Source organism: Lepidochelys olivacea (genome assembly GCF_965140295.1).
Source record: "Lepidochelys olivacea isolate rLepOli2 genome assembly, chromosome: 3".
NCBI lineage: Eukaryota > Metazoa > Chordata > Testudines > Cheloniidae > Lepidochelys > Lepidochelys olivacea.
Genome location: NC_140413.1, coordinates 77,387,545 through 77,408,387, shown reverse-complemented (window position 1 = coordinate 77,408,387; position 20,843 = coordinate 77,387,545). Strand labels below are relative to the sequence as shown.

The following is a 20,843-nucleotide window of genomic DNA, read 5'->3' as shown; positions in this document are numbered from 1 at the left end:
TTAATTTAAAGTTTAGTAGACTTACTGTTTCAGAAACAGGCCACAGAAAGTTTGTTTTTCCGGAGGAATTTTTTTCATAACTCTGCTTGCTACTTTCAAAATAAATCTAAGAAATTATCACAATTGCTGGCAAGATATTTGCCAGAGGTCTCCAGCTTCCTTAAGTATGACTATATCTTATGTAATTTTTTATTTGGGTCATTATTTAGAGCATCTTGAGCCATTATTTTAAAATAAGATTCAAAGACATAAAAGAGCATTCATTGTAGTGCATGGTGAATGTTTAGACATATTTCTAAAACAGGAAAAGAAAGAATATACATCTGTTTATAATTAAAATTTCTGATAGCAAGACTATGGCTTAAAAAATTAGTGTGATCTCAACAGTACTAATTTAGCTTTAGCAAATTAGTTAAGTAGCTTGCATTTGTAGTATTTCACACTTTAAATTCTTAATATGCATTGTTAAATATATTTCATCACAGTTTGCTAATTAATGTTCTATGTAAATACAGCTGCTAATTTTTGTGGTTGACATGGCTCATTTCAAAGTGATAACAGCTGCATCTGTAGTAGTGTCACAATTTAGTTAATAAATTACAGTGGTACGTTTCTCCACCTTGAATTACCGTGGAGGTCCTTAAAGTCCACATTTACCAACTGCTAGCACAAAGTAGTATCTGAATAATAAATAAATAATTCTAACATAATATCTATGCTTAGATATTATTGCATGGTAAATGTTGGGATAGCACAGACTTTCTTGTGATATGAGTCTTCAGAAGCAGTTTTAGAATTACTGGCAATTGATAAAACCTAGTGTATTCCAAAGGCAAATAACACTGCACTGGAACAATATCTGGAGGTGCTCTAGGGATAACTGTCTCTGGGAAACATGACTAAGTAGTATCAGGAGAGAGGGAGGGGAGGAGTGAAGATTTTCAAAAGCGGCTAGTGATTTTGGGTGCCTCAATTTTGGGGTGTCTTACTTGAGAAATCTTAAAGGGGCCTGATTTTCAGAGATGCTGAGTCCTTGCCCTGTTGAAACCCAGGCAACTTTAAAATGGCTCAAGTTAAGCAGTTATGGCAGAGGTGCTTAATGACTTCTTTGTTTCGGTTTTCACCAAGAAGGTTGGTGGCGATTGGATGTCTAACATAGTGAATGCCAGTGAAAATGAGGTAGGAGCAGAGTCTAAAATAGGGAAAGAACAAGTCAAAAATTACTTAGAAAAGTTAAAAGAAAAGGAGTACTTGTGGCACCTTAGAGATTAACAAATTTATTTGAGCATAAGCTTTCGTGAGCTACAGCTCACTTCATCGGATGCATTCAGTGGAAAAGTTAGATGTCTTCAAATCACCAGGGCCTGATGAAATGCATCCTAGAATACTTAAGGAGCTGACTGAGAAGATATCTGAGCCATTAGCAATTATCTTTGAAAAGTCATGGAAGATGGGAGACATTCCAGAAGACTGGAAACGGGCAAATACAGTGCCCATCTATAAAAGGGGAAATAAAGACAACCCGGGGAATTACAGACCAGTCAGCTTAACTTCTGTATCTGGAAAGATAATGGAACAAATAATTAAGCAATCAATTTGCAAAAACTAATGATTTTTGGTGCCTCGGTTTATCGTAGAATCATAGAACTGGAAGGGACCTTGAAAGGTCATCTAGTCCAGTCCCCTGCACTGAAGGCAGGACTAAGTATTATCTAGACCATCCCTGACAAGTGTTTGTCCAACCTGCTCTTAAAAATCCCTAATGATTGAGATTCGACAACCTCCCTAGGCAACTTATTCCAGTGCTTAACCACTCCGACGGTTAGGAAGTTTTTCCTAAAGTCCAACCTAAACCACCCTTGCTGCAATTTAAGCCCATTGCTTCTTGTCCTATCCTCAGAGGTTAAGAACAATAATTTTTCTCCCTCCTCCTTGTAACAACCTTTTATGTATTTGAAAACTGTTGTCATGTCCCTCTCAGTCTTCTCTTCTCCAGATTAAACAAACCCAATTTGTTTCAATCTCCCATCATAGGTCATGTTTTCTAGGTCCATCTAGGTCATGTTTTTCTAATCATTTTTGTTGCTCTTCTCTGGACTCTCTCCAGTTTGTCCACATCCTTCCTGAAATGTGGCTCCCAGAATAGGACACAATAATCCAGTTGAGGCCTCATCAGTGTGGAGTAGAGCGGAAGAATTACTTCTCGTGTCTTTCTTACAACACTCCTGCTAATACATCCCAGAAGGATGTTTGGTTTTTTTTCAGCAGCGTTATACTGTTAACTCATATTTAGTTGTGGTCTGCTATGAGCCCCAGATCCCTTTCCGCAGTACTCCTGCCTTGGCAATCATTTCCCATTTTGTGTGCGTGCAACTGATTTTTCCTTCCAAAGTGGAGAACTTTTGCATTTGTCCTTATTGAATTTCATCCTATTTACTTTAGACCATTTCTCCAGCTTGTCCAGAGCATTACGAATTTTAATCCTATCCTCCAAAGCACTTGCAATCCCTCCCTGCTTGGTATCATCTGCAAACTTTATAACTGTACTCTCTATGCCATTATCTAAATCATTGATGAAGATATTGAACAGAACCAGACCCACAACTGATCCTTGTGGGACCCCACTCGTTATACACTTCCAGTATGATTGTGAACCACTGATAACTACTCTCTGGGAACGGTTTTCCAGCCAGTTATGCACCCACCTTGAAGTAGCTCCATCTAGGTTATATTTCCCTAGTTTGTTTATGAGAAGGTCATGCGAGATAGTATTAAAAGCTTTATTAAAGTCCAGATATACCACGTCCACCGCTTCCTCCCATCCACAAGGCTTGTTACTCTGTTAAAGAAAGCTGTAAAGTTGGTTTGCCATGATTTGTTTTTGACAAACCCATGCTGACTATTACTTACCACGTTATTATCTTCTAGATGTTTTGTTGATTCAAATTAAATTTAATGGAAGGATAATCAAAAACAGGTCAGTAACCAAGGTTTTCAAAAGAGCAGACTTCGAAAATTTTAGGGAACTGGGCAGTGAGATCAGTTGGATTGACTTAAATGTAGAGGAGGCTTGGAATTTCTTTTACGTTAGCGCTGCAAGGACTATCCATATTTTGCATCCCAAGGAAGTGGGGGAAAAACATTTAGGGAAGGGCTCCTTCAAACTAGAAGAATAACTACTTCAAAAAGGATATTAGGAGTAAGCAGAGGGCCTACAAAAAATAGAAGAAGGTATTTATCTGCAAAGAAAGCTATATCTTGGAGACCAGAAATTGTTGGGATAAAGTGAGAATTGCCAAAAGTCAAGCTGAGTTGCATGTTACAAAGGATATTAAAAAAAAAAAAGAAGAAGAAAAGAAGTGAGGATACTAAGCAGCAAGGATGGGGTAGAGATTTAGGATAATCTGAGTATGGTTGAGAAAGTAAATAAAGATTTCCCTCAGTTTTCAGTAGGGATGCTAATGTCGAACATGGGGGGTAAAAATAGGAGAGCGTATGAGAATGAGTATATAAAAATGGAAATGGAGTGGAAATAAAATTCAGAGTTTAATGTGCTCAAATTGGGGGTACCAGATAATCTCCATCCCAAAATATTGAAAGAACTGGTACATGAAATTGCAAATATGGTAGAAAGGATTTTTAATATATTTATCAAATTGTGGATGGTACTGTATGATTGGGGAATAGCAAACATAATACTTATATTTAATAAAGGTGAAGGGAAAGGATCCAGGCAACTACAGACCCATAAGTATGACCTCAATAGTATGCAAAACTTTAGAACAATTCTGAAGGAAAGAATAATTAAGGGCATGGAGGTAATTGGAAAATGGGATAAAATGCAACATGGGTTTCCCAAAAACAGATTGTGCAAAACTAACCTGATGTCTGTCTTTGAGGGTTTTTTTATATCCAAAGGACATGGAGTAGATCTATTCTATCTGAACTTCAGTAAAGCATTTGATATAGTACTATGTAGGAAATTATTAGGTAAACGGGAGAAGATGGGGATTAGTACAGGAATTGTAAAGTGGATAAGGAACTGAATAATGTGAAGACCATGGGTTGTGCTGAAAGGAGAATTGTTGGGTTGGAGGGAGGTTACTAATGGACTTCCTCAATGATCAGCCTTGAGACTGATATTATTTAATATTTTCATTAACAATCTTGGCAAAAAAAAGGTGTGTGCTAATAAAATATGCTAATGGCTTAAAGAGGCATCATCAATACAAAGAAGAATTGGAGTATAACCAGGAAGAACTGGATGACCTCGTGGACTGGAAAAATAGAAGTGGGATGAAATTTAATAATATAAATGCATTCCTAGCACACCATGGGCTCTTGGTTGTTGACGCAGTTTATGGATCTCCCATAGTCCTACACAATAACCCATGCTTTGAAGTTAACCTTCTCATCTGAAGTTCTAAGGCTTCAGTCCTGATGGGCCATCCAATTAGAGATATACATAATACATTTAGTTACAGGCATCAAGACAATTAGTTTTCATGAACAATGTGACAGCCAGGAACAATACTTCATTAGCTAATATGCAGTTTATACATCAAATAAATTCATATCTAAACTTTAAATATCCTTTGATCTAGGGTCAATAAAATAAAGATAGTAATCACAGGAAACAGGTGAAGACAATAACCTTATGTCACTAGCTTTCATGCATTTAAAGCAAATGTAATTACCTGGCACAAATGAATTGGTACACTTAACCCTTCCTTGAGGTGGTGATCTGAGCTGGCTAGCTGTCAGCGCCGCAAGTAGGATGTGCAACAGTTGAGAATGGCCTGTGATTATACTGGAGGTCAGGCTAGATGATTATAATGGTTCCTTCTAGTCTTAAAAGCTATGAATCTGTCATCTCTGTTACACCAATTCAGACAGAATATGACAAGGGAACTGAAGCTACATATACTTTTAGGTTATCACTGAGAGCTCTCTACTTCAGGGAGAAGCTCCACATCCTTTGCAAGGTACATTTGCCCAGCATTGTGGCTCACATTCACGGAGAAGTAAACTTTCAGGTTGACTGGCTCTGCAGAAATAGAGTCCCAGATACTGTGATTTGATACTGTGGATAAACGTTGAGTTTTTTATGGTGTTATTGTAAAGGAAAATGCAATGCACACCAAATAAGAATACTGTATATGCTTTAGAATTCAGGGGATGATCACTTAAACCTCAGACTAGCAAATGAGAGGAATGACTTTTCAAGAGGAATGGTTTTTCACATTCTAAATTTAGGGAAATAGCTCAGTATCCCAGTTACCATTGTCTGTTAACTGTTGGAAGCTGAAATTTATTTTATTATCCGGCAGCTCGCAGAAGCTACTAGATCGCATACCCTGGTTCTCATGGGTGACTTTAATTTTCCTGATTTTCCTGGGAGAGCAATACAGTGGTGCATAGACAATCCAGGAAGTTTTTGGAAAGCGTAGGGGACAATTTCCTGGTGCAAGTGCTAGAGGAGCCAACTAGGGGGGGAGCTTTTCTTGACCTGCTGCTCACAAACTGGGAAGAATTAGTAGGGGAAGCAAAAGTGGATGGGAATCTGGGAGGCAGTGACCATGAGTTGGTTGAGTTCAGGATCCTGACACAGGGAAGAAAGGTAAGCAGCAGGATATGGACAGTGGACTTAGACTTCGACTCCCTCAGGGAACGGATGGGTAGGATCCCCTGGGGGACTAACATGAAGGGGAAAGGAGTCCAGAAGAGCTGGCTGTATTTCAAGGAATCCCTGTTGAGGACAAACCATCCCGATGTGTCAAAAGAATAGTAAATATGGCAGGCGACCAGCTTGGCTTAACGGTGAAATCCTAGCGGATCTTAAACATAAAAAAGAAGCTTACAAGAAGAGGAAGGCTGGACATCTGACCAGGGAAGAGTATAAAAATATTGCTCGGGCATGTAGGAATGAAATCAGGAGGGCCAAATCGCACCTGGAGCTGCAGCTAGTGAGAGATGTCAAGAGTAACAAGAAGGGTTTATTCAGGTATGTTGGCAACAAGAAGAAAGCCAAGGAAAGTGTGGGTCCCTTAATGAATGAGGGAGGCAACCTAGTGACAGAGGATGTGGAAAAAGCTAATGTACTCAATGCTTTTTTTGCCTCTGTCTTCACGAACAAGGTCAGGTCCCAGACTGCTGCGCTGGGCATCACAACATGGGGAATAGATGGCCAGCCCTCTGTGGAGAAAGAGGTGGTTAGGGACTATTTAGAAAAGCTGGATGTGCACAAGTCCATGGGGCCGGACAAGTTGCATCCGAGGGTGTTAAAGGAATTGGCGGCTGTGATTGCAGAGCCATTGGCCATTATCTTTGAAAACTCGTGGCGAACGGGGGAAGTCCCGGATGACTGGAAAAAGGCTAATGTAGTGCCCATCTTTAAAAAAGGGAAGGAGGAGGATCCTGGGAACTACAGGCCAGTCAGCCTCACCTCAGTCCCCGGAAAAATCATGGAGCAGATCCTCAAAGAATCAATCCTGAAGCACTTTCATGAGAGGAAAGTGATTAGGAACAGTCAGCATGGATTCACCAAGGGAAGGTCATGCCTGACTAATCTAATTGCCTTTTATGATGAGATTACTGGTTCTGTGGATGAAGGGAAAGCAGTGGATGTATTGTTTCTTGACTTTAGCAAAGCTTTTGACACGGTCTCCCACAGTATTCTTGTCAGCAAGTTAAAGAAGTATGGGCTGGATGAATGCACTATAAGGTGGGTAGAAAGTTGGCTAGATTGTCGGGCTCAACGGGTAGTGATCAATGGCTCCATGTCTAGTTGGCAGCCGGTGTCAAGTGGAGTGCCCCAGGGGTTGGTCCTGGGGCCGGTTTTGTTCAGTATCTTCATAAATTATCTGGAGGATGGTGTGGATCGCACTCTCAGGAAATTTGCGGATGATACTAAACTGGGAGGAGTGGTAGATACGCTGGAAGGCAGGGATAGGATAGAGAGGGATCTAGACAAATTGGAGGAATGGGCCAAAAGAAATCTGATGAGGTTCAATAAGGGTAAGTGCAGGGTCCTGTACTTAGGACGGAAGAACCCAATGCACAGCTACAGACTAGGGACCGAATGGCTAGGCAGCAGCTCTGCGGAAAAGGACCTAGGGGTGACCGTGGACGAGAAGCTGGATATGAGTCAGCAGTGTGCCCTTGTTGCCAAGAAGGCCAATGGCATTTTGGGATGTATAAGTAGGGGCATAGCGAGCAGATCGAGGGACGTGATCGTCTCCCTCTATTCGACATTGGTGAGGCCTCATCTGGAGTACTGTGTCCAGTTTTGGGCCCCACACTGCAAGAAGGATGTGGATAAATTGGAGAGAATCCAGCGAAGGGCAACAAAAATGATTAGGGGTCTGGAACACATGATTTATGAGGAGAGGCTGAGGGAACTGGGATTGTTTAGTCTGCAGAAGAGAAGAATGAGGGGGGATTTGATAGCTGCTTTCAACTACCTGAGAGGTGGTTCCAGAGAGGATGGTTCTAGACTATTCTCAGTGGTAGAAGAGGACAGGACAAGGAGTAATGGTCTCAAGTTGCAGTGGGGGAGGTTTAGGTTGGATATTAGGAAAAACGTTTTCACTAGGAGGGTGGTGAAACACTGGAATGCGTTACCTAGGGAGGTGGTAGAATCTCCTTCCTTAGAAGTTTTTAAGGTCAGGCTTGACAAAGCCCTGGCTGGGATGATTTAATTGGGGATTGGTCCTGCTTTGAGCAGGGGGTTGGACTAGATGACCTCCTGAGGTCCCTTCCAACCCTGATATTCTATGATTCTATTAGAACTCACTTAAACAAAGACCAGTCTCTTTAACAAAGCTAACTCCACTTCCTGTAATTGCATGTTCTTCCAGCAATATTATTGATCTAGCTAAGGTTCCTGTGCCAATTATTCTGAAGATGTTTTGTGGTTTGTGAAGATGTTTTAAGGCAGGATCTTTGGAATCTGAGTCTAGTGATCTGAGAAGGCCTAGAAGAGTGAATTGGTGAAAAATCTATAATTTTTGTAGCTTTCCTAGCTGAGTTGAGCAGCTGAAAGGAAGAAGTTATTATGGGAGCTGGGGAAAGATATTCAAGAAGCTATGGAAGAAAGAGGTTGAGGGGAAATTGAGAGGGAATTTCTCAATTTCTGAAGCAGACCCCAACATTTTGGGAAGAGGGAGCAAAATTATTGTGGATCCCAGCCCAATTTAATCTTAATCTACCCTTACAGGTCTTGCTGAAAAAACATTAGCGAGTAATGAGAATATTTGGTATATCTTCCTTGTTTGTATCTAGGAAGTGGAGTACTAATTTTTAATCATAGCAAGCAGGCTATTTCTTCTGTTACTGTAGGGTATTTCAATTATTATAAAAATGTGGCTAAGACTGAACCTGGCATTCTGTCACAGAATTTAGGAAATATCTTGCAGAAATGGATTGCTTGGAGTCTTACTGTAAAAACTTTTCTTAGATTACAGCAAAATTGTACAGAATGCAAGTAGCTGCTGTGTGAGCTTTTCTAGAGACTTGCTATTCATACATTCAATCTGCAGACACTGGCATCTGCAGAGATGATTGTCAGTTTACTCTTCATGATGTTTTAGTTCTGAGCTTCTGAAAAGCTGAGATTCAAAAATGCATCCAGTTTTGAAAAGTAGGTTTTTGTTTTGTTTTTTTTTTTTTTAAGTTTACAAGAACCTGTAAGGAAATTGCAGAATGTTTTTTCTTGCAAGGCCTTAGGGTTAATTCTAATTTTTGGTGTGAAGCACTGATTGTTTAAACACGAAACATTAAAGTGAATGTGGCTTTTTTTCCCCAGTGCAAAGTTGAGAAGGATTGTTTAGCTATATGTACTGAAAAAAAAATCATATTTTTTTCATTTAGATGTAAATAAATGAAAGTGTCCTGAAAAGTTCATCTTCTGTTTTTAATATAGCTACATTTTATATCAACACTCAAACTAGAATGACTTGGTATCCACTCTCCAAACATACCTTTGAGAAAACCATGTATTCAAAGAGGATTCAGCTTTGAATCATAGATTGATTTTCATAACTTGCAGATAAATGTTTCACAAATATATGATGTATTCATAATATAGGTTACCCGTTTTTATGGCAAACTATTTTGCAAATTCTGGGTAGTTTGAGAATAGCGAAGGGGTATGGATTTTACCTTCTAGATCACTGGCTGAAATCTGGACCACATCAGTAGTAAGCAAAAGCAATCCCCAACTACTCAATGGCATATATAAAATGAATTAGTGGCGTCAGTCCAATTCTTAGATGACAAGTGTATACATTACTAAAAACTCATCAGAAATTGACAATCTTATAAACAGTCATAGCAAAGGGAGCAAATTTTCAAATTCACTGCAGAATGAATTATCCTCTGTTTGAGAGAATCCTTCCTGGTCAAGGGCAATATGGAAAAATGGTCACTTCTATCCATTTTCTATTATTAAATAGAAATACATTCACTAATAAAAAAAAAATCCTTAGCCTGTGTTAACACTATCAAGTTAATCAAAGAATCCTTATGCCCCATTGTTCATTAAAACAAGAAGAACAGTATTAATTTTGCTCTATAAATCATAAGAATATTCTGGTTTCTTAACTCTTGTAATACAGTCTCAATGAACTATCCAGGCCTGAACTGTAATTATTCTCTTTAGTTTACAAGTTGCTTTTCAGATATAATGGTATTATTGTAAGCTTTATTTCAATAGTTAAAAGTTGCTTTTCTACTGAGCCTAAAGAAAAAGAGGCAGGTAAGGTTTCTACATGTCCTTGAAGTCTGAGATTTATGACTATCAGGGCAGTGATTTATCACATTATTTATAAGGATGTAAATAAACAACAAATGACTGTCCTTAACTCTCAGTGGGGTGACGAGGTGTCTGGTTTTCGTCCGGAACACCTGGTTGAAAAGGGACCCTGGTGGCTCCAGTCAGCACAGCTGACCGGGCCGTTAAAAGTCTGGTCAGCGGTGCTGCTCAGCTAAGACAGGCTAGTGCCTACCTATCTTGAGGCACCGTGCTGTGCCCCAGAAGTGACCAGCAGATCCGGGTACTAGGTGTGGGGGCCAGGAAGCTCCACGTGCTGCCCCTGCCCCGTGAACCAGCTCCGCACTCCCATTGGCAGGGAACCGGCCAATGGGAGCTAGGGGGGCAGTGCTTGCGGATGAGAACACTCCACGGCACTTCCTGGCCCCCCCGCCTAGGACTCGGACCTGCTGGCTGCTTTTGGGGCACAGCGCGGTGCCCCAGGACAAGCAGGGAGCCTGCCTTAGCCCCCCTGCTGCGCCGCTGAGCATGAGCCCCCCAAGGTAAACCCATGCCCCAACCCTGAGCCCCAACCCCCTGTCCTGACCCCCCTCCAAACCTGGAGCCTCCTCCTGCACCCCCAACCCCTCATCCCTGTCCCCACTCCAGAGCCTGCACCCCCAGCCCAGAGCCCCCTCCCACATCTTGAACCCCTCATCCCCAGTCCCACTCCACAGTCCTTACCCCTTTGTGCACCCCAACCCCCTTCCTCAGCCCCACAGCCCCCTCCCATGTTCCGAATCTGACAGCTCCAGCCTGGAGCCCCCTCTTGCACCCTAAACCCCTTATCTCCAGCCCCACCCCAGAGGCCTCACCCCTTCCACAGCCCAGTGAAAGTGAGTGAGGGTGGGGGAGAGTGAGCCACTGAGGGAGGGGAAATGTACTGAGCAGGGACGGGGACTCAAACAAGGGTCAGGGCTAGGGTGTTGAATTTTGTGTGGTAGAAAGCGGTAATCCTAACTCTCAGCCATAAATGCCTGGCAGTAAACACCCAAAAAGTTACCATTTTTTGCCAGTGTTCAGTGTTGAGGGGTATATGAGACATCCATTTGCAGAGTATAGCTATAATATTGTTGGAAAATATCTTTAATCGTGGCCACTGTATCGGCAATTTGCAAATTAAAGATGTTGCTTCTTATAGCATAAAGCTGTAACCCGTAGTGTTTGACAGGGTTATCAGACGGTGTACAGTGCGGGGGAGATACCTGTACTGCTTTTTATGCATGTTATATATACATCCGCTTACCTGCTTGATATTATTCTGTCTGGCTACACAGAGTGAATTTAAAGGGGCAGTTAGGAAGAGCAAGCAGTAAAGGAATCAATGGTAGACATAAGACACCTGGGTTAAACAACTTCAAGGCAGTGAAGATAACAATAGCTGGGCCATTAATTGGGAAGATGCTGTTTCCAGACACCAGCGAAGTTACTCAGCTTTGGCCAGAGCTTAGAGATCAAAAGAGCCATAAACAATTAAAAGTATACCCTGGGCGAAAGATAGGGTTGGTGAGTCAGCAGCACCTCAGGAGGTGGGGATGGAGAGAGAAACAGGACATTGGCAGACACGCAGTAAGAGGCTGAGAATGCTGCAGGGCTGTCTTTCTCCCATCCCAAAGATTGAGGTATCTAGGCTAAGTAGAAATCACCAAAACTTGTAAGGAAAGGATAAGGTTTAGGTAAGATGGAGGAGAGGGGGGAGGATATGTGTGGAGAGGGGGAGAGAGAGAGAGAGACACGTACTACACTTCCATAATTTTAACTCGGGTTTTTTTTGCTTATTATGTACCTTTGTATGAATAAACAATAAGCTGGTTTTGGAAAAACTGTCGTTAGCCACTGGTCACAGCTCCTGAAGGAAAATCTCCTGCAGGGGCCAAGATCAACTGGATCTGCTAGAGGAGCCACAGTTGGTGAATAGGGGAGCTGCAACCCAGAGATCAACCACTCAGACTGGAACAGTGGGGTTCTACTTTGGAGAGAAGTAAAGGAAGAAAATCTTGTCACCTGAGGAGTACCCTCAAGAGGGGCTGCAAAGGGGTCTGAAGTGCCCTGTAACTGACAGGTGGTGAAAATTGGAAACATGCTATTATTTTATTTATCACTGGTATCATTCAGTGAGACTTAGTGTATGTTTACAGTGCAGTTAGATGCCTGTGCTAGCTGACTTGGGCTTGTGCGGCTCAGGCGAAAGGGCTGGTTAATTGCAGTATAGATATTTGGGCTGGGACTGGAGCCTGGGCTCTGGGACCCTGTGAAAGGGGAGGGTCTTAGAGCTCGGGCTTCAGCCTGAGCCTGAGCATTTGCACCCCAATTAAACAGCCCATTAGCCCAAGCCCCGCAAACCTGAGTCAGCTGGCACAGGCCAGCCCCGGGTTCTTAATTGCAGTGTATGTCTACTCTTCGTCTCCTAAGTCACTTAAATGCTTTTGAAAATTTCACCTGTAGTGTTAGATTGAAAGAATTGTTGTTTTTTGATGTAGCTGGCACGAATTTTCCTTTGTGGATGCTTAGGATTCTTTTTCCTGTTTGACAGATGCTCGTGACCACTCCAGAGAAATGGGATGTAGTGACAAGAAAGAGTGTTGGGGATGTAGCACTCTCTCAACTTGTCAAGCTCCTGATTCTTGATGAAGTGCATCTGTTGCATGAAGACAGAGGACCAGTGCTAGAGAGTTTAGTGGCACGCACCTTACGTCAGGTAAGAGTAAAAATCTTGACATTGACTTTCAGAAATAATTCAAGAATAAATAGAATTTAGAGGTAAAAAATCAAGTATTTTAAAATATTACCTCATGGTACTTTGGCAGCATGTAATTCTTTTAGTTGTAATAAGTGCTACAATACAAAGGAAGGAGGTGTATATTTCATTTTTGTCTAGCAATCGGACTTCCCTTATCGTATCATATTAAATGACTGGGAAGGGATGTCAAAAATTATATAATGTAAATTTTATTTGTGCTACTTTTGGCTACCAGTCTAAGGGGAAAATCAAAGTGTTTTTCATCGTTAAATGAATATTATATGTGAATAAATTTTTTAGGATTAATGCTTCATTAATGAGTTATTAGTGTCTTAGGCAAAACTATGAATGGGAACTTACATTTTACTAGGATTTTTCAATACAAAGTGAAATCTGCTGATATGATACTGTTTGACAAAGCATGAATGCAGAGTAGTAGATTGAAACTAAGGAAGATTTATAGTGCTGCTGGAAAAGTATTATGTAAAGGAGTAGTAGAAGCATAATCTTGTTATGTGATACTCTGACTGGTATTTTCTAAATACCAGAGGGGTGTGTAGCAGAGGGGGGAAAGAGGGAATGGAGAGCATAGAAGAATACCAGATTCTCGTGATCCAGTACAAATAGAAGAAGTTCAGAGATCAACAATGAATATGATTAGAGCCATGGTGCAGGCTTCCATATGAAGAGAGATTTTAAGTGCAGGACTGTTCAAGTTAGAGAGGAAGTGAATAAGAAGGGACATGATAAAGTAATGAATGATATAAAGAAGATAAATGGAGTTCCTATTTATCCTTTTCATAATACAAGAACAAGGGTACCTACAATGAAATAAACAAAACAACATCTATTATAGAAATAGATAAAAGGAAATATTGTTGTGATCAACACATTGATCTGTGGGGTCAAAAAAGGGTTAGACATTTCTTTGAACAATTAGCGCACCCACAAGTACACTGTATAGGACAACTGTTTTAGAAGGACTTATAAACTCTCACGCTTTGTGGCTGAAGCCAACCATTAACAAGCAAGGGCTAAAAATAAACTTCCTTATAGGCAGGCTATTCCATAAGAGCCAACTGAAGGTTGCTTGCATGACAGGATACTGAACAAAATGGACCACTGGTTAGATCTACTATGATAATACTGATGTCCCCGTGTAAGTGCAATATAGGTGATAATTATTACCATTGCTACTGTTGCTTCAAAATGTTGGAAAACTCTACTTTGTGCTAAGATCCCTTGTCTTAGAATAAAGCTTTAAACCTTCCAGATCAGTGGATTTTTGGTGAGTTCTGTGCAATTTTGTGTACAGTGTTTTTTTTTTTCTTTTGTGGGAGGTATTGTTTGTTATCTCAGATGTCTTATAAAAAAGACCTGGTATTCTAGTATTGATTTCTCTATTTCTAATATAGAAGAGCAGCATCTACATACTCTTTTGTTCCTATGAGACTTGCAGCATCATTTTTTCATAGCACAAAGATATTTTGTTTCAAATTGATATCACTGGAATTTTAAGACAATAAAAACTGAACTCTTGAATCACTGTTGGACTTCAGCTAATTTTGTGTCCAGTAAATATGTAATTAAATAACCCCTCCCTCACCCAAAAAACAAACAGGAAAAATCTTAAACCAAAAACAAACAGAAAAACACACTACCACCAACCATAGTTGAGCAGAAATTGTAGCATCAGAAACTGAGCCCTCATGAATTGCCACTTGCTTTCATAATGGCAAGAAGAAGAAGAAGTGGAGAGTACTGCATATCTTCATAACAGAATTTGCAAAATTGTGGGGAAGGGAAGAGAAATGAATATAAAAATACTGAGATAGAAGAAAACCTCACTATGATAGACACACATTCTAGAAGAGAAGGCTAATCAACAGAGAAAACAAAACTGTGTAAACAGAACTTTTTGTAAAAGATTAGAAGGTAAGCGGTAGAAACGAAAAAAGATCAAAATGTTTTAGAATAATGAGCCCTCCAGAGGTGAAGGACAAACAAGATGCATCTATTTTGAACAACAGCTGCCTAATATTCTTAAAATGGAAGCAAAAAATTTGTGAGTCTGCAATCTGCTTTTTATAAAATTAGAGTTCATTGCTGCATGAGGCGCTACAAAGGAAGAAATGCCTATTGTTTCCATTTATATTTTGCTTTAGACAGATTAAAGCAGGTTACTGCCATTGATTTCCTTTTGGACAGGATTTCACCCTAAAAAATGTAGAATAGTTCTCTCAATACAATCATATATCTTATGCCAAAACTCTGTTTTATTTCAAACAAACATTAAAAGTCTAGCCTTTTAAGACAGAGAGACTGATATGGACTTGAAAACAATGAGACAAGAATGCCAATATGGAACGTGCAACTTTATTAACTAACAGGGACTTTTCTCCTCCCCACAACACATGCACAAACACACACACTCTGTCGCTGTCTCTCTCAAATTACCAGCAGGGCCATTCCAGTGCAGGGCTCTACAAACTTGAGGATGATATGAGGGCACTGCCTTCTCTACACCTCCAGACCTGGGACCCAGAGTACCAATCCTACTTTCCTTCACTCAGGAAGTAAGAGAGATGAGATGACAGGAGCCGTGTGCTGTGTGACAGATGGATGCATGCCTCCTCACCATGTGATGTCATGCTCTGGACCCGTACCCACACAGCATATTGGAGAAATATAGTCTAGACAAACTGTAAACAGGGTTCTCGAGACAGCAGGGAGCGGAGATGGCAGGAGACCAAGAAAATTTTCATTTCGTCAAACACAGGTGAGAAGAATGAACATGGAGCCTCCTTCTCTACCAGACTCCATTTCACCTTCTTTACTGTTGGAATAAACTTTGCTTTGAGCTGTAATTCTCTGAAGAATCCACTTCCAAATTAACTGGACTGTTAAAAAAAATAAAAAAGGGGGGGGGGGCAGAAAATCCCAAATTCATGCTCTCTCTCTTTGACGTTAGAAGAAAAGGGAACCAGCCCTTTGACTTCAGCGGGAGATCCTGACCTGAGAATTTGGTCAACCATGTTGCTGGGTACATGTGGTAAGGATTTTACCTTGAACCAAATCTATCTTGTTAAGTTTTAGCTACTAGAAAACCATTTTATCTTCTTTTCTCATGTAATCATTTCTGACTTTAATTCTGATACTTGAATTCTCTTAAAATCCTATCTTCTTTTGTTATTAAAGTTGTGGCTCACAATTGAGCGGGAAGGGCACATCAAGTGGGGTCCTTCCGAGATCTGTCTTGGGTCCAGTTCTATTTGATATCCTCATGGATTATGAGATAGAGAATATGCTTATGAAGTTTGCAGATGATACCAAGGTGAGAGGGATTTCAAGTGTTTACAGGATTAAAATTTAATATGATCTTGACAAAACAGACAAATGGTCTGACAAATCCGAAGCACTACACTTAGGAAGAAATAATCAGTTGCACAAATACAAAATGGGAAATGACTGCCTAGGAAGGAGTACTGCAGAAAAGGACCTCGGGGTTATGATGGATTACAAACTAAATATGGGTCAACAGTATAATACTGTTTGGGGGAAGAACGCAAACATCATTCTGGGATGTATTAGCAATACACAAGAAGTAATTTCTTCACTCTACTCACCACTGGAGTATTGTGTCCAGTTCTGGGTAGTACACTTCAGGAAAGATATGGACAAATTGGAGAAAGCTCAGAAGAGAGTAATAAAAGAAATGATTAAAGATCTAGCAAACATGACCTAAGAGGAAAGATTGAAAAAACTGGGTTTGTTTAGTCTGGAGAAGAGAAGACTAAGGTGGGACATAACAGTCTTCAAGTACATAAAAGTTTGTTATAAAGAAAAGGGTGATAAATTGTTCTCTTTAACCAATGGGGACAGGACAAGAAGTAATGGAATTAAATTGCAGCAAGGGAGATTTAGAATCCTAAATGTAAGGGTAATTAAGCACAGGAACAAATTACCAAATTAAAAAAATTAATTACCAAATTAAAAAAACAGGTTAGACAAACACCAGTCAGGATCTCCTAGATAATATTTAGTCCCACCTCAGAGCAGGGGACTGGACTAGATAACCTACTGAGGTTCCTTCCAGTCCTACATTTGAATGGTTACAGGGCCCTCCAATTGGTTCCTTGCAACTGCACTGAAACCTGCCATAGAGGAGACAGTAATCAGCTTACACATCTACCTGAATCCTGCCAGGCAGCTAGAAAGGCATCCACCTGCTGCCTGAGGTCCTTCTTTTTTAAAAAAAAAAACAAAACCTCTCACCCCATGTTGGATAGCTGTACTCCATCCTGTCAAAACAGTTCATCTTCCTCACTCAAGGTTTGCAAGCATGGCAAACCATTCTGTGCTAATCTCTGTGAGTGAATTGTCCTTTTGATCCACCCAGGGTACCACATCATCCATCCATGATCTTCTTTTTCTGCCTCACGTTCTTCCATCAGTTTTCCCTTCTAGTGCTTGTGTTTAGGGGTTGCCTGCTGAACCTCTTAAATTGTATCCTATAAATAGTGTCTTGCATGTAATAAAATCTTTGACTAGTGTTTGAAGAGTTCCAGTCATTTCCAATACTTTTTCATTGAGAATATGACCTATCCATGATACTTTCGGAACTCCTCTCTATCACCATAATTTGAAGGGTTGTAATTTATTGATTGTTTGAATGTCCTTGTTTCACAGCCATCATTTAACACAGACCAAATGTAGGTTTTTTAAGAGCTGGACATTATTCTTCAGATTTACATGTCTTCTTATCAGATGTTTATTTTTTCAGACGGTCTCTTCAGCTCTTTCTGTTCTGGTGCAGACTTCAGTATCTGATCTTCCATCTTCTGTAATGATGCTTCCTGAGTAGCAGTAGTTTGTCACTTGATGTATGGCTGTGTCACTCACTGGAATCTTGCATGCCATCATAATTTGTCTTGTCCGCATTCAACTCTAGACCATATTCTTTGCCATATTCATGTATAATTTTCCACTAACTTCATTAGATTATCTTCTGAATCAGCCAACCACACTGTCATCTGCATAGTGAATGTTAATCTGTTTTCCATTTATCTTAATATCTTCTTCTGTTTCTTCAATTAATTTAATCAAACTATAAATGTTGAATAAAGTCGGTGGCAATATACAACCTTGTCTCACTCCTCTCTTGATCTCTTAGATTTTCGCTTCCATCTTTCATTTATAATTGCTTTCTGATTCCAGTATAACTGTGTTATTATTGGGAGTTTATAATAGCGTTTATCTTGACTTTCCACATTTGAAACCATATTGTTCTTCGCATATTTCCTTATCAAACTTTCCTTGTATTTGGTCTTGAACAACTCGCAAAACTACCTTAGAGGCCTGTGACACTAGGCTGAGTGTTCTGTAGTTGTTACAATCCATGACATTGTCTTTTGGAAAAATGTAGATACCCAATTAAGTTGTAAAGTTGTCTGGTGATTTGCTTGTCTCAAACATAATCTTTGTTACCTCTGATGGGCCTTTCAAGCCTTCATCCCCTATGGTTTTTAACAGTTCAGCTGGTATTCCAATGCAGCCTAGTACTTTTTCATTCAGAAGTCTTTTTTTTATTGTTGCCATGACTTCATCCATTATTGGAAGGCTTACTTTATTAATCTTTGGTTGAGAATTTTTCAGGGCTATCACCATAGTTCTTCGATGTTGTCTCACCATCTCTCATTCTTACCTTTCAGGGTCTTTAAAATACTGTCAGTTTTTGTCCTAATGTGTCATATGGTCACCTTTCTTCTGTAATTGAAAGCTCTTATCTTTTGATTCATCTCACTTGATTTGTTCTTTGTCCAGCTGTTCAACTTCTTTGCATTTCTGATTCAACCATTCAGACTTCACAAATCTCCAGTTATTCTTAATCATTTTATTAATCTTTAGTATTCCTCTTTTTCTGTTCTCAATCTGTGCTTTTACTTTGTGTTATATCCATAAGAGCAATGATTTCATTTGTCATCCATAGGCTTTTCTTAGTTATTTATTTCTTCCTTACATATTTATCTGAGGTTTCTTTGGTAGCATCTTTCAGACGTTTCAAAGTCAATTTATCTTTATTGTCATTAATGATCCACAACACTTCTTGTGAGTGAGTTTGTATCTCATGATTTCTCAGAGCTTTAGTGTTCCATCTGAGTAGCATTTGGCTTTCTGTAACTTTGTCAGTTTGATATTCAGTCTTATTAATACCAGTCTATTTTCTGATCCACAATGTGCACTTAGCATAACTTCAAGTTTCCTAACACCTTTTCTGTACCCATGGTAGATTGATTTACAAAAAATTTTTTGCTTTTTACATCCATCTTGCTGATTTTCATGTATGCCTGTTGCTTTTTTGTTGAAAATAAATATTGCAAATAATGCAGTTGTATTTCTTACGAAATTATATGAATATTTCTCCTCTGTCATTTCTTTCACCAAGGCCAAATGGGCCAATTGCCACAGTTAGTTTTTACCTTTCTACTTTTGTGTTCCAGTCTCCCATAAGGTTTACCACTCTCTTTCTTTTCACCATTGATTTCCATTACTACTTCAGTGTTTTCATAGAATTTGTCAGCAGTTCTGGGGAGATAAGTTTACTCTCTGTATGGGAAACCACTGTATCCCCTTTTGTTGTAATATACTTAGCAGTTTCCCAGTTCACTTCCAATCTTGCCTGGTTGATCTTGGCAGGTCTGGCAATTCCTCACCAAACCTATCTTGGAAACATCTCTAAACAAAGACAGATCCAGGGAAAAGAGCTGAAATGAGGCTGACATCTCTCTTTATTCTGATCAAATTAACCCCTTTCCTGTGTCTAAATCATTCTCCCCCAGGTGAATAACAATAGTTTGTGAGGAGTGGGTGAGTTCCTGATGGGCAGGATCCCCTGGGAGAATAGCATGAGGGGGAAAGGAGTCCAGGAGAGCTGGGTGTATTTTAAAGAATCCTTATTGAGGTTACAGGAAGAAACCATCCCGATGTGTAGAAAGAATAGTAAATATGGCAGGCGACCAGCTTGGCTTCACAGTGAAATCCTTGCTGATCTTAAACACAAAAAAGAAGCTTATAAGAAGTGGAAGATTGGACAAATGACAAGGGAGGAATATAAAAATATTGCTCAGGTATGCAGGAGTGAAATCAGGAAGGCCAAATCACACTTGGAGTTGCAGCTAGCAAGAGATGTTAAGAGTAACAAGAAAGGTTTCTTCAGATATGCTAGCAACAAGAAGAAAGTCAAGGAAAGTGTGGGCCCCTTACTGAATGAGGAAAGCAACCTAGTGACAGAGGATGTGGAAAAAGCAAATGTACTCAATGCTTTTTTTGCCTCTGTCTTCACGAACAAGGTCAGCTCCCAGACTACTGCACTGGGCAGCCCAGCATGGGAAGGAGATGACCAGCCCTCTCTGGAGAAAGAAGTGGTTCGGGACTATGTAGAAAAGCTGGACGAGCACAAGACCATGGGGCCGGATGCGTTGCATCCGAGAGTGCTAAAGGAGTTGGCGGCTGTGATTGCAGAGCCATTGGCCATTATCATTGAAAACTCTTGGTGATTGGGGGAGGTCCCGGATGACTAGAAAAAGGCTAATATAGCCCATCTTTAGAAAAGGGAAGGAGGAGGATCCGGGGAACTACAGACTAGTCAGTCTCAGCTCAGTCCCTGGAAAAATCATGGAGCAGGTCCTCAAGGAATCAATTCTGAAGCACTTAGAGGAGAGGAAAGTGATTAGGAACAGTCAGTATGGATTCACCAAAGGCAAGTAATGCCTGACTAATCTGATTGCCTTCTATGATGAGATAACTTGCTCTGTGGTTGAGGGGAAAGCAGTGAATTTGTTATTCCTTGACTTTAGCAAAGCTTTTGATACGGTCTCCCACAGTATTCTTGCCAGCAAGTTAAAGAAGTATGGGCTGGATGAATGGACTACACGGTGGATAGAAAGCTGGCTAGATCGTCGGGCTCAGTGGGTAGTGATCAATGCCTTCATGTCTAGGTGGCAGCTGGTATCAAGTGGAGTGCCCCAAGGGTCGGTCCTGGGGCCAGTTTTGTTCAATATCTTCATTAATGATCTGGAGAATGGCGCTGACTGCACCCTCAGCAAATTTGGAGATGACACTAAACTGGGAGGAGTGGTAGATATGCTGGAGGGTAGGGTTAGGAAACAGAGGGACCTAGACAAATTAGAGGATTGGCCAAAAGAAATCTGATGAAGTTCAACAAGGACAAGAGCACTTAGGATGGAAGAATCCCATGCACCGCTACAGACTAAAGGCCGAATGACTAGGCAG

At 40.3% G+C, this 20,843-nt stretch overlaps 1 protein-coding gene across 2 annotated transcripts in view; it reads left to right on the top strand.

Moving 5' to 3' along the window:
• Positions 1-20,843, top strand: part of ASCC3 (activating signal cointegrator 1 complex subunit 3) — a 519,828-nt gene that overhangs the window by 192,105 nt on the left and 306,880 nt on the right. For both annotated transcript variants that reach the window (XM_084624580.1, XM_084624579.1), the window contains exon 11: positions 12,345-12,509. In XM_084624580.1, coding sequence (XP_084480706.1) covers positions 12,345-12,509 — 165 coding nt within the window. The remainder of the gene's footprint in view (positions 1-12,344; positions 12,510-20,843) is intronic.